Source organism: Callithrix jacchus, chromosome 18 (genome assembly GCF_049354715.1).
Source record: "Callithrix jacchus isolate 240 chromosome 18, calJac240_pri, whole genome shotgun sequence".
In the NCBI taxonomy this organism is placed as follows: Eukaryota; Metazoa; Chordata; class Mammalia; order Primates; family Cebidae; genus Callithrix; species Callithrix jacchus.
In genome coordinates this window covers 44,041,118-44,054,134 of record NC_133519.1, presented here as the reverse complement: position 1 = coordinate 44,054,134, position 13,017 = coordinate 44,041,118, and the positions used below count along the sequence as shown (strand labels likewise).

The 13,017-nt window shown below is 33.6% G+C and overlaps 1 protein-coding gene across 12 annotated transcripts in view; it reads right to left on the bottom strand.

The window, feature by feature from the left end:
• Positions 1 to 13,017, bottom strand: part of HMCN1 (hemicentin 1) — a 532,161-nt gene that overhangs the window by 172,818 nt on the left and 346,326 nt on the right. For all 12 annotated transcript variants that reach the window (XR_013529004.1, XR_013529005.1, XR_013529007.1 and 9 more), the window contains 4 exons: positions 12,396 to 12,526; positions 12,083 to 12,230; positions 10,042 to 10,168; positions 7,043 to 7,197 (listed from right to left, as the gene is read on the bottom strand). Coding sequence is in view for 8 of the 12 variants with exons in the window: in XM_035280045.3 (XP_035135936.3) it covers positions 7,043 to 7,197; positions 10,042 to 10,168; positions 12,083 to 12,230; positions 12,396 to 12,526 (561 nt within the window). In the remaining 4 variants the exon portion in view is untranslated. The remainder of the gene's footprint in view (positions 1 to 7,042; positions 7,198 to 10,041; positions 10,169 to 12,082; positions 12,231 to 12,395; positions 12,527 to 13,017) is intronic.

Below are 13,017 nucleotides of genomic sequence, written 5' to 3'. Positions count from 1 at the left end.
CTATCATTGCAACAATTTAAAAGAAATTAAATGGCATGTACATGAATTTGAGTATCAATTAATCTTAATAAACTTTTAAATTTTAGAATGGAATACTTGATAGAATGTTTTTCTTATAGTTAAACTAGGATTATGGGTTTTGAGAGGGAGACCATACAGGTAAAGTGCCATTTTCATCACATGCTACCAAAGATACATACTATCTACATGACTTATCACTGAGACCTGTGCTAAGTCACGTTGATATACTGTAACCCCTTTTTCCTCCCCTTTCCATTGAAGGGAGTCCTTATGCCAGCCCATACCTAGGGAGTGAGGAGTCATGTTCTACTTCTGTGAGAGGGGACTACCTACATAATTTATTTATAATTCTTTTCTATGGAAGATATGTCTCTTCTTCCCATTTTATTTATTGAGTCAATCACTTATTTATATCAGTATGGACTCATGGAAACCTACATGCCTTGGGTTACATCCAATACTACATTATTTATCCAGTTTTGGCTACTGGGAGTTTTCAGTTGGCTCTTCAGTCCCTTTAATAGACCCTATTTATTTTATTTTGTTTTATTGTTTGCACCCTCTTCCTTACTTTCTGGCTTTACTACGTGCTCCAGGATCATCTTGTGTATTCCCTGCCCCAGCTCCAGACTTAACCATTTCTCCAAGGAGCCTGGTCCCTTTCAGTGAAGAAGGATGTTAGAAAACAAGATCTGGAAGCTAAGCGGAGTACCTTAATATTTTCTGCTAATTATTCTTAGAAATAGTCCATACCGACAAACATGTAGGTACACATTTTTTCTCACACATAATTTAAGGCAAGATGTACTATACTTTGGGGTGAATTTGATGATGAAATCATTTTTTCTCTCAGGAGGCTTACTATAAATATCAGGGGTCAAACAACTGTGGATCACAGGCCAGGTGATGCTAAGCTAAGAATGGCTATACCATTTTTTAAATGTTGAAAAAAATCAAAAGAATAATGACATTTTGTGACATGTAAAAATTACATGAAACTCAAACTTCAATGTCCATAAAGTTTTATTGGGATACAGTCACATTCATTCATTGGCATATTGTCTAAGGCTTTTACTCAACAATGGCAGAGTAAAGAGTTAAAGCAGAAACCAAATATGGTGTTCTCATCGCTTCTACTACTGTTCAGATTACTGCAAATTTCAGTGACATGGTTACAACTTGATAGCATTTTTAGTGCTATGCCTATCACCATAATGTGATATTTTCTTGAATTTCATCATCAGTGAATACTCCATGTCAGAACAAGAAAAGAATACTAAAATATCTAATTTTTAAGACACAGCACAGTGTGGAAAATTTTGTTGTCAAACTAAAGGGCAAAATATTGTGTCTGTTTTATAACACTATATCTCTTCTAATAAACACTTGACTAAGCAGCCATTACAATATTCCCAATTTTAAAAAATCAACAGTTTGAAAAATTAGAAAACATAAAATGAAATGTTTAATCATAGCAAATTTCTTCACAAAAATCAAAAGTCCAAATGAGGCCAAAGCCAAACCAAATTTCTGAGAGGCTCATTTGTTAGCCAACAGAGGAAAGCCATTTACCAATGGTGACTTAATTAAGTCAGGTATGATTTCAGAGGCAAAAGAAATGTGTCTAAAGAAAATAAGTGTGTTAAACATTCTTAGCCTTTCAGTGAGAATAATTGCTTGAAGAGCTGAGCACACTGGGAGCAACATCAATAGTCAATTATTTTTTAAGACAACTTTTTTCTCAATAGTATTATTGGCTTTTGACAATTGACAGATGTTGCTGACACTGCTCAGCTGTTCTTGTTTCTTTGAGGAACCAATGAAAGTACAAAAAAAAAAAAGAACCTGAAGAATTAGCCTCTTAGAACAGTTTATGTGAAACAACTACAGACAAATATTTTCAGAAGAGTTGAAATAAACACTAATTTATTACAACCTAAAGAGGAATCTGCTAAGATTTGTTACAAGTGATGTTGATAAAAATATACGTGAAGCAAAAAAAAAAAAAAAGGCTTAGACAAATTTACAAAGCTTATTACAATGTAAGGTGTTAAAAAAAAAAATCAATGTTTTTTCATTGTATTATTCACGAGCAAGCACTTTGCGTCAAAGATTCGGGTGTTATTAACCAGTAGTGTTAAATGGTGTATTTTGCTTGCTCTCATGCAGTTAAACATCGTCAGTTCTATGACTTTTTGTCAGAGTTCAACTGAATAGCCTGACTTGCCTTACCATATAGCAGGTCAATCAATGCCTCAGTGGTGATGAAGTTTCATTGTGCTTTTCTGAGCTCAGGGCTAAGACTTCTTTCTGAATAAAAAGAATCATTCTTAAACACTGCTATTGAATACTAAATGCTTTTGGAAATTGGTTTTGCTGTTAACTTGATAGTGTTTTGAAATGAGTCCAACCCCAAATTACCAGACCAAAAAACTACGTAAATGCAAAATGTATATACCATGGAAGATGTCGTGTTGTTTTAGTTACAAGTAATGTCAAGCAGCTTTATACATTCTCCATGCTGTCAAAAGTTCAAACAGTGAGATCTAGATTCCTCCACAAATTTGCAGCGGATATATTTTCTGAGCTCAAACTACGGTTCTAGCAGTCTGTCACACCTTGACACAAATGCAAAACAAAATTTCACATTCAAAATCTCGTTAGCTTTAAAAGTGAGAGCTTTCCATCTAACCTTCACCTAGAATTTATTAATCAGCAGTCTGATGACATGATAAAAGTCAAATACCAAGAGAAGAATACAACAGAATTCTGTAAATGCCTTCCAGGCAATGAATATGCATGATTAAAATAATATGCCTGTGAAACAATATCAGTACTAGGCAGTACTTATCTGTATGAAGAGACATTTTCAAAGTTTCATCTTTGAAACTTTTTTACCTTTTTTTTTTTAAACCTATTTCATTACATAAAAATCACCAGTAAGCCAGATGCAATGGCTCATGCCTGCAATCCCAGCACGTTGGTAGGCCGAGGCAGGCAGATCACGAGGTCAGGAGATGGAGATCATCCTGGCTAACGCAGTGAAACCCCATCTCTACTAAAAATACAAAAAATTAGATGGGAGTGGTGGCAAACGCCTGTAGTCCCAGCTACTCAGGAGGCTGAGGCAGGAGAACTAAGGAGGCGTAGGTTGCAGTGAGCAGAGAATCTGCCACTGAATTTCAGCTTGGGTGACAGAGCAAGACTCTGTCCCAAAACTACAACAACAACAACAAAACAAAAAAAACACCAGTAACAGAACATTTGCAATTGTTTTTGATGATAGAGAACACTAACTTCAAATTTCATTTAAGTGAAATGTTTTTTCCCCAAATAATTCTGTTTCTCAGTAGTAGACTTGTATTACAAAAAATTTATATTTTAAAAAATTATCAAAGAAATTGAATTTCACCACCAAATAATTTTGTAGAAATCTGTTTCTCTCTTATTGTATAAGTACCTATATTATCTCCTTGATTTTGCTGAATGGTCTGCAAAGTCTTAAATATTTACTATATTGCCCTTTATAAAAAGGTTTGCCAAGTCCTGCTATAGATAATTAATTAATACAAATTCAAGCTACCATTTTGAAACCCTAAGAAAAAGTATTTTACTCATGCTTTAAATTTTAATTTTGATTGAGATTATATATGTCATAGGTTAATCTATAAATGCCTATCAGACTTTGGCTCAAATTGCGTAAATCACTGGCTAGCCTAACTAGTTGGATAATATATTAATGAAACCAACAACACAGGTTCAAACAAATCTATATATTTCATGAATGTTTTAGAAAGGAATATCATTTGTATCAGAAAGGATCTATTTTAAAAGTTTGTACTTATAAAAATGAAAAAATTACTCAAATAATATTTGTATCTGATGGTGTAATAACATACTATCTAATGCTTAAATTTGACAAATCCATAAGTATTTCACTTTCTGTTTCATTTTAATTCATACATAATTGCCAGCAAGCTATACTTCCATTTGAGGGAAAGGAATACAAATAAAAATTATGAATACACTGCTCATTAAGCTGTACACATATGCATATGTATATGCATGTATAGATATACCCATGCACCCCCCCACACACACACACACGCACTCTCTCTCTCTCTCTCTTTCCCCGCACCCCAAGACTTTTATAAAATTTAGGGCAGGAGTTCCCAACCCCTGGGCCACGGAAGAATACGGATCCAGGATCCAAATGTGCAGCTCCTTAGGAACCAGGCCACAGAGCAGGAGGTGACAGGGCGAGCAAGCATTACCACCTGAGCTCTGCCTCCTGTCAGCTCAGTGAGGGCACTGGATTCTCATAGAAGTGCGAACCCTATTTTACGGGTTCCTTGTGATAATCTAACTAATGCCAGATGATGTGCAGCGGAGCAGTTTCATTCCACAAAACTAGACCCTGGTGCAAAAAAGGTTAGGGACTGCTGATTTAGGGAAGCTCTCAGACCTCCAAACCTCATCCATGGACCTCAGTTTACAAATCTTTGTCTCAGACCTACTAGTTGTAAACCTGTACAGTCTCCTGATAGGATATTAAAACTTCATGTACTTTCTTCCCTCTTTGACATTCTTCTTTTTCCTTTTTTACCCTCCGTCTCTTATTTTTCCCTTTTATTTTGCCTCAACTTCTTTCCTTATTTAGGCACAATGTTCGTTTATACCTTGCAAGTGAATCAACCCCGTTTCAATCTCATATCAGTGTGTAAGTAAGGAAAAGGAATGAATCAACTAGCATGAAACACACCCTGAATTTGAAATCTACATTCATATTCTTCACAGTTAGCCAAAGTATAATATCTGTTTTACTTTTTTCCATTTTAAGAACAAAGGCATTTTCACAAGTGAAATAAATTTAAGCTTAAGAGATGGAGCATTGCTAAAGAGGAAATGGCACTATTTCCTGAATTATAATACTCAAAACGTTACTAAATTACAATGCCTTTTATCTCAGACCATCCCAGAAGGTTTAATCATTATAGAGTCCTCTCTTCTGGGTGCCTGGAGGCATCATACAGAGTGAACAAGAGAATCTGAAATGAAAGAACCCAAGTCCCATGGAAATAAGAGTCTTATTTATTGAATCACCAAAATGTATTCATCACAGATCCTGGCAACAATACAATAGGGCAGAGAAGACTACTCAAATGCTTGGGAAAAATATGGCACCTATTGTTTAAATGTGTGGCTCTGGTGGGAGGCCAAAGGTAGCAATAGCACTTCTGTTTAACTTGGATGCTTGTATAGTTAATCTTTCAGCAATGTTATTCTTTTTTAGAGAACATGTCTTTTCATGACTAATTACTTCCAAAGGCTTTTATTAATAGATATAAATGATTTAAAAGCCTGCATTAAATAGAATTTCTTTGATTCAAGAAAGCTATTTGGACTTTACATAAAGATAGCAACATTTAACAAGAGAGATTTAAAAAGCAATTAAATTATATAGAAACCGAGCTAGATTCTATATGTACGTTAAGTTTTAAGATGATACAATCACTAATTATATAATGATAAATGAATGACATTTATTGAGCTCTTACTAGAAGCTCAATAACCCATGTAAAATAGCTAACAATTGATTTTCAGAATAACACTACTACATAGGGCTATTATTATCCTCATTTTAAGGCTGAGAAAAACTGAAGTCTGGAGGGGTTAGGAAATTTATCCAAAGTCACAAAGCTAGTCAGTGGCAGTGGCTGGGCCTCAACACAAGCTCTTATTAATTACTCAACCAGTGTTGTACAACAGAAATACAATACAAACTCACATATATAATTTTAAATCTTCTAGTAGCCACATTAAAAAATATGGAAAGAAACAGAGGAAATTAATTTTAATAATACATTTTACTTTGTCCAATATATCCAAAATATTATTTTGGATATAATCAATGTAAAGTTATTAATTAGATATATAACATCTTTTCATATTAAACCTTTGATATCTGATGTGCATTTTACATAACACTGCATCTTAGTTTGGGCTAGCTACATTTCAAGTGCCCAATAGCCTCATGTGGCTAGTAGCTACCATATTAGACAGTGTAACACTAGACCATTCATTCATTTAGCAAGTATTTCTTGAGACATGCTATGTATCAGACATTAAAGTAGGGAACATGCATAACAAGAGCCTGCTTTGACCAAGTTTAAATTCCCTGGAGAGAAATAGATCATAAATAAATTACACTGTAATTAAGCAATCAAATATCAGATAGTGATGTGTGCTGCAAAAACAAAAGGAACTAGCACAGTATCATACAGAGTAAGTAGATGGCTGCTTTTAATTGGGAAGATCCTATGAGAGGGTGACACTCTGAGGTATCTAAACTTTCCTTGAGCATCATACACCATGGAAAGACAGAAGCTAGTGCAGTGAGTACTACAGATCTATTAAGTTCTATTCCTTTCTATTGTATAAATCTTTGTGCTGGAAACAATATTCACGTGCCTATGTATGGCTCCACTGGTAAAAATTAAAATGAATTTGGCAATCACATTCCTCAGGGAAAGCTGATAATGTTAGAGAAAATAAGACAGTAGCAAAAACACATAAGGCATTGGAAAGATAATTACATGGTCAGGATGGAGGCCACGAGAGAATTAAAATAGAATAATTGAATTGTCTACATATCAACAACTTCACTCAATTTCACAAGTCTCTATAATTTTAAAAGTTTGTTCTGTTTCCTTCAAAGATACAGACATTTAGTTTGTGCATATGCTAACCAATTAGGAAATCCTTGCTCTTTTTAAGTGAGATTATAGACAAATCACTAGACCATTTGAAGAAATTAATATCTAATGAAAAAAGGCATTAAAATTTGCTACAATATTCTGGCCTTTTAAAACACATGAAGATAGGCTCCTCCTTCTCTTGAAGTATGTAGTATTCCGAATTATTCAGTATTAAATAAGAGAGTAGTTACCAGTAGAATAAACCCTGCTTTTCAAATTAAAATGAGAGTTGACAATAAAAAGCATAAGAAAATCGCACTTACTATAGACAGTCAGTTTTACATCCTTGGTTTGTTTCCCAGCTGCATTAGACACAGTACAGTGGTAGCGCCCCTTGTCACTTCTCCGTGCATTCTTCAAATGTAAGACTTGTCCTCTGTCTAGAAGTTCAACATTAGGATCACCCAAAAATAAAGGCCTAGAAAAAATAAAATTGTATGCTATGGGTCTGTTTTCAGTTTTTCATATTTCTTCTTTATCAAAACAAAAATCATTATGTAATATAAGCTAAAAATACAAGTGAAAGTTCATTGAAAAAATAAAATGATATGATTAATACTCCTATTCAGAAGAATGAAAGTTTTAGACCACTTTATTAACAGAAGTTAATCATAATTATCTCTTTGAGATGAAAAGTTTCTCCATTTCAAACTTAAATTATTTAATAATATTAATAGAAATACAGTAGTGTCATTATTTGCTTTATTCATTCATCCTATCTTATTTTGTTTTTTAGATTTTTTTTAAGTTTTTGGTTAGCATAGCTAAAATTTCTACCATTACCTGGAAAAGAAAAATTAAGAGTTTTAATATTACAGAAAATTCAGACCAAATATTATTTTTAAACCAATATCATAATATCTAGAAGAGCATTAACAATATAATGAATGGTTATTATTTACAAAAGGCAATGATCATGCCAGCTTCTCTAAAAGTATTGTAATAAATACAAATGCTTACATAATCATAAATATTTAAAGATATTTATGTCAAAAGATGCTTGTATATGGTTGTCAAGAAAGTCTTTTTCTACTATTCAGAGTCATTTACTGACTACTATAAAATGCACAGTTTATGTAATTGGCAGCGGTTTCATTTTAAAATTTGGTTGTTAAAGTCTATGACATCTTAAGACTCATATCTTTAAAATCCATCAATCTTTTTTCAGGAATATCCATACTAGTTTTTAAAAGTTTCAATGACTTAGCCACATAATGAATAATTAGACACAATGCCATTATTCACAAGCCTCTAGTCAGACTACAAAATTAAATGGAAAACATTTCATTTTCTATAGTAGCACATTTTACTATTTCTTACTGTGACACTTTGTATATAGCTCTCAAAAGTTAAGAGAATAAAATACCTTCACTTAGTGCATTTTAAGGTTTTTGTATTTTTGGGTTTTTTGAGATGAAGTCTCACATTTGTCACCCAGGCTGGAGTGCCCTGGTGCTATCTCTGTTCACTGCAACCTCCACCTCCCGGGTTCAAGCAATTCTTCTGCCTCAGCCTCCTGAGTACAGGTGCCTGACACCATGCCTGGCTAATTTCTGTATTTTTAGTAGAGATGGGGTTTCACCATGTTGGCCAGGCTGGTCTTGAACTCCAGACCTCAGGCCATCCACCTCCCTTGGCCTCCCAAAATGTGGGATTACAGGAATGAGCCACCACCTGGCCACATTTTAAGTTTTTAAAGAAATACTTGACAATATGCTACTCCAATTTAAGTAATTTTGAAACTTTTATTGATTGTTAATTGTACAAGTAACATCATTTTAAACAAAAATGTAAGCACTGTGATGAGAAGAATTCTCCTTGGTCTGTGACCCGCAATGTGAGTCTGCTTTCTAGACTTCTCCCCATTATGAGTTTGATTTGTATTCTTCCACGTGTTTTTTACATTTATAAACATTTTCATATATAAATTTATATTTACAAACATCTTTGTTCATAAATGTAAAATGATGGTCAAAAATAAAACATATTTTACATATATATGTAAAATAAAATAGATGGTAAATTTGTTTATATGCAAACATATTCATAAATCCATTCCCAAAGAAATCTAAAGCTTTAATATATCAGTGGTATCAGGTTATTGTTCTGCTTTTCTTTCACTCTACAACAGGTATGGAGATATTTCTGGTACACATAGCTTGATCTTACTCTCTTTAATTGATGCACGGTGTTCCATAAGATGATTACGCTATAAGGTATCTACCTATTCTCCCAATGTTGGGTTTTAGCCAGTTACCACTTTTCTGCCGTCACAGTGAGTATCAATGTATAAGCCTCTCTGTGGATATGCATGACTGTTTCCATCTCCCGGACACTGCATCACAGTGTATGAGCATCAGATTTTAATAGATACCAACAAGTTGCCTTTTAAGACACTAATTTACATTCTCCCCATCAGAGCACTATATCTTGATTTCCCATCTAGTCAAGGTTTGATAATTTCAAACCTTTGCTTTGTTTGCCAATATGACCCATAAAGAACAAAATTCTATTATTCATCAAATTATTGATGGTAAATATCTTTTAATATGTTTATTGCTAAACTATATTTTAACTGCCTGTTGTTGTCCTCCATATATTTTCTATGTTGCTGTTTGTGCTTATTATTGATTTGTAAAAAGCTTGAATACAATCTTTTATTTTATATACCACAAATCTTGACTATTTGCTACTTAGGCCTTAGGTATCTGCTCCCAGAAACTATAATACACAAACCGTGACCCCCATTTGAGAAATAAATTCTCACAACCAATACAGACCATTGCAGCCATTTCGATGTAGGCACACCTAAGCAGCCCTTTAGAGCTGGAGTCTGAGAAATATCTGTAGTTCCTTTTTGTCCAAACACAGAACTAGCTTAGTATTCATCTTGCTGTCATAAACAAGATGTTTATGACATCTTTTAATAAGTCAATTCCACATTAAAAGAAAATTATCTGACATTTGGATCTTGCATTTTTCACTGTTAGCCTTTAGACAGAGGATATTTAGCATATATTACATTTGAGTTCCCCTATGTTTCTAAAATGAATTCCCACCATTTATAAGGAACCTTTAATTCATAAGAATGAAAGATATTACAAGATTTTTGAGGAGTTTTTGAGCAATATTGTTTTTCCTTTATGCTCGTTTAGTAATATTCTATGTGATAAAATAATTAAGAGGAAGAAAATCCACGTGCATTTACACATCTTTTTCCTATCAATTGAACCCTTACAATAAATACAGAAAAGATACTCACTTGCCATCTTTGAACCAATGAATATCAGGAAAGGGAGTGCCTTTGACCTGGCATTCAAGGGTGGCATCATGGTTGAGGACAACTGAGACTTCATTTGGGAAATTGGTACCTATTATGGTGGGTGGAACTTGAACAAAGACAGTTTATTATGAAAATCTGTTACTCAGCAAAAAGAGTGGCATGGGGTAGAAAGCAGTCAATGATTTCTATACAAAAATACAATACCATATAATATGTTTTCATATCATTTCTGTGTACCAATGTTAAATTTAAGTGTAGAAACGTATTTATGAAATATTTGCTAGCAGGACAATTACCTGCAAGAATTATGATATATAGGATTCATGTTTGGGTGTATTCAACTCATATGCGAAAGTAGTTTAGAATGTAAGTGATCAGTGAGGCTTATATAATGTAATTTGCTACTGCTATACATTTTGGATAATGAATGACAATGAACATCACTCTTATTCAAATTCTACATATACTGTTGCGCTACTTGAAATATATTACCTGTGTCTTTTAAAAAACTAAGATAGTAAATTTGATATGCAATATAACATGAAAAAGAATGTGCTAGTTTTTATTCTCGGGATTATCAAGCATATTAAAGAGCTCCTGAATACGTCCCTGACTCTCTCATCATCTCCCTTCATACCATCTTAAAGTGGTCTTCATCCTCAGAAAAATGACCAGCCACTAAAGGATTTCAGCAGGGAAGGACTGAGGTGTAATCATATTTGTGTTTGAAGACCACATGAGCTCGTATGTGAAGAATGGATTACAGTAGCAAAAAGGGGATTCAGGTGAGCACTTAGGCCATTACATTAATTCAGCTCATAGATGATGAGAGACTTTCACAGAAGGATGAAAAGAAGTTGGTCACCAAAGAATTAGGAAGTAGACGTAACAGGAAATATGTAGATTTGAAATATTGGGGAAAAGGTAGTAGTGAGAACCTGGAGGTTCTGGAATAAGCAACTGAGTGGACGGAGGTACCAGTTCCTAGAATGGGGATCAATGAAGGCAACCAGAACTGGCTTTCACTGGGACTCTCACTCAAGTCACAATAGCATGGAGAAAATTAGCTATCTATCCCTAGGCTCAGGGAAAAAGTCTGAACTGGAGATAAAAAAATTGGGAGTCATCACCAGACAGATGGAATTCGAAGTCAAGGGAGCAGATGAGTACCAATGAAAATGATGCCAACAAGACTCATGATAAGAATGATTTCTTAATTTGTTTTCATAACCTATACTTAAATATAATAATAGTGATTTTGAGGAAAAAAAAATTTCAGGCTTTGAGAAGACTAATGGGAGGAATTATTTTTATGTTATAGCAATTTATGAATATAATTTTTATGCAGTGTCATTCCTCAACTTCACTTCTACTCAAGACTTATGAATTATATGCCCATTGTAAGAAGGAAAATACTGAAAAGGAAGAAAGTCATTTTATCACAAAATGAACTTTAAATGGCAAATATAATTTCACAAACTAAAATTATAAAATTTTAAATATATGATTACCATTAAAATGTCTTACATCCTAATTTATTACAGCTGCTCCCTACTTAATTAGAATCAGGACTGACTTAGTTACAAGAGTTAATTAGAATGCAGGGGAAAGTGGATTTACTACCTTCTCCAGTTCAAGCACAGCCTAGCAGCTTTAGGCTGTGCACAGCACGATTGTGTTATATTCGGTATCACTCTGTTGTAGCCACTTCCCAGAGAATATCCTGCCTACCTAACTGGAGAAATTGATAAGAGTAATAATTTCTTATTTTACACAAGATAGTAGTACTACTTTTGAGTATTTCAAAGTCATCTCTGTATTATAAATAACGAAACCCTTCAAAATGTCTATATCATATGGTTCTGATGAACAAATAATAAGGACAAAAATAATAGAATGAAACTCTATTTCTTCTGTAAATTTATTTTTTTTCTCTTTACTTTTTCATATAGTCAGCTCTATTTTAGGTAAGAAATGCCTCTGAATTGTAGCTCTTTTTTTTAAAGGATATATTTCTTACCTAGCACATCAATGTTAAAGTACTTCTGAGAAGTGCCTGCAATATTAATTGCTTTGCAGGAGTATCTTCCTGCATCCTCTGGAGTGGCTTTGAAGAGCTTCAGTATCTTCCCATTGCTCACAATCTGAATGGTGCTGCTTTCAGTCACCTTTAAGGGCCAAAACGGTCAGTGTTATTTCCAATCCTAATAAAAATGCATGATTAAAAGTTGAAGTAGAATGTTTATATTAGTAGTAGTATGAAACGAACATCTGAGCACTTTACTTCAGATACAGAGGCGAGGAATTACATATATATGAATGACTCCATTTACCTGGACATTATCTTTATACCACTTAATGATGGGAGATGGAGTGCCTTCCACTTCACAGAAGAGATTGGTCAGCTGATTTAACAACACTGACACATTTGTAACTTGTTCTTTATCTTTAATTGCTGGAGGCACTGCAAAAAGAGAGGAGTCATAGCCAGGTAGTTTTATAATAAATATTATTTATAGAGTTTCTTTATAAGGGCCTTTATAGAGTAGATTCTTAGATATTTGATGGCTAGACAAGCTAGACATATTTAAGCATATGCTTTCTTGTAAAATAAAAAGTCTTGAACAATGTATTCATAATAGCAACCCTTATTGGATTTTTACTTTATTATTTCAAGGCTTTAAATTTAGGATTAAATTTGGGATAAATTTAAGGGAGAATCTACTTTTATTCCACATATTACTCAAAATATAAGCTTCTGGAGTCTTAAGTCACATGAGACTAACTACTTCGTTGATGGGGATGAATATTACCCAGTGTCTAAAGAAACTAGTATTCATCAAAGTTTAATATATGTATATACACTTTCAGTTATGTGAAATGACATATATATAAGATTTCATTAAAGGTTAGTAAAAACAACTGTTAACAATCTACATGCTCATCATTAATAGA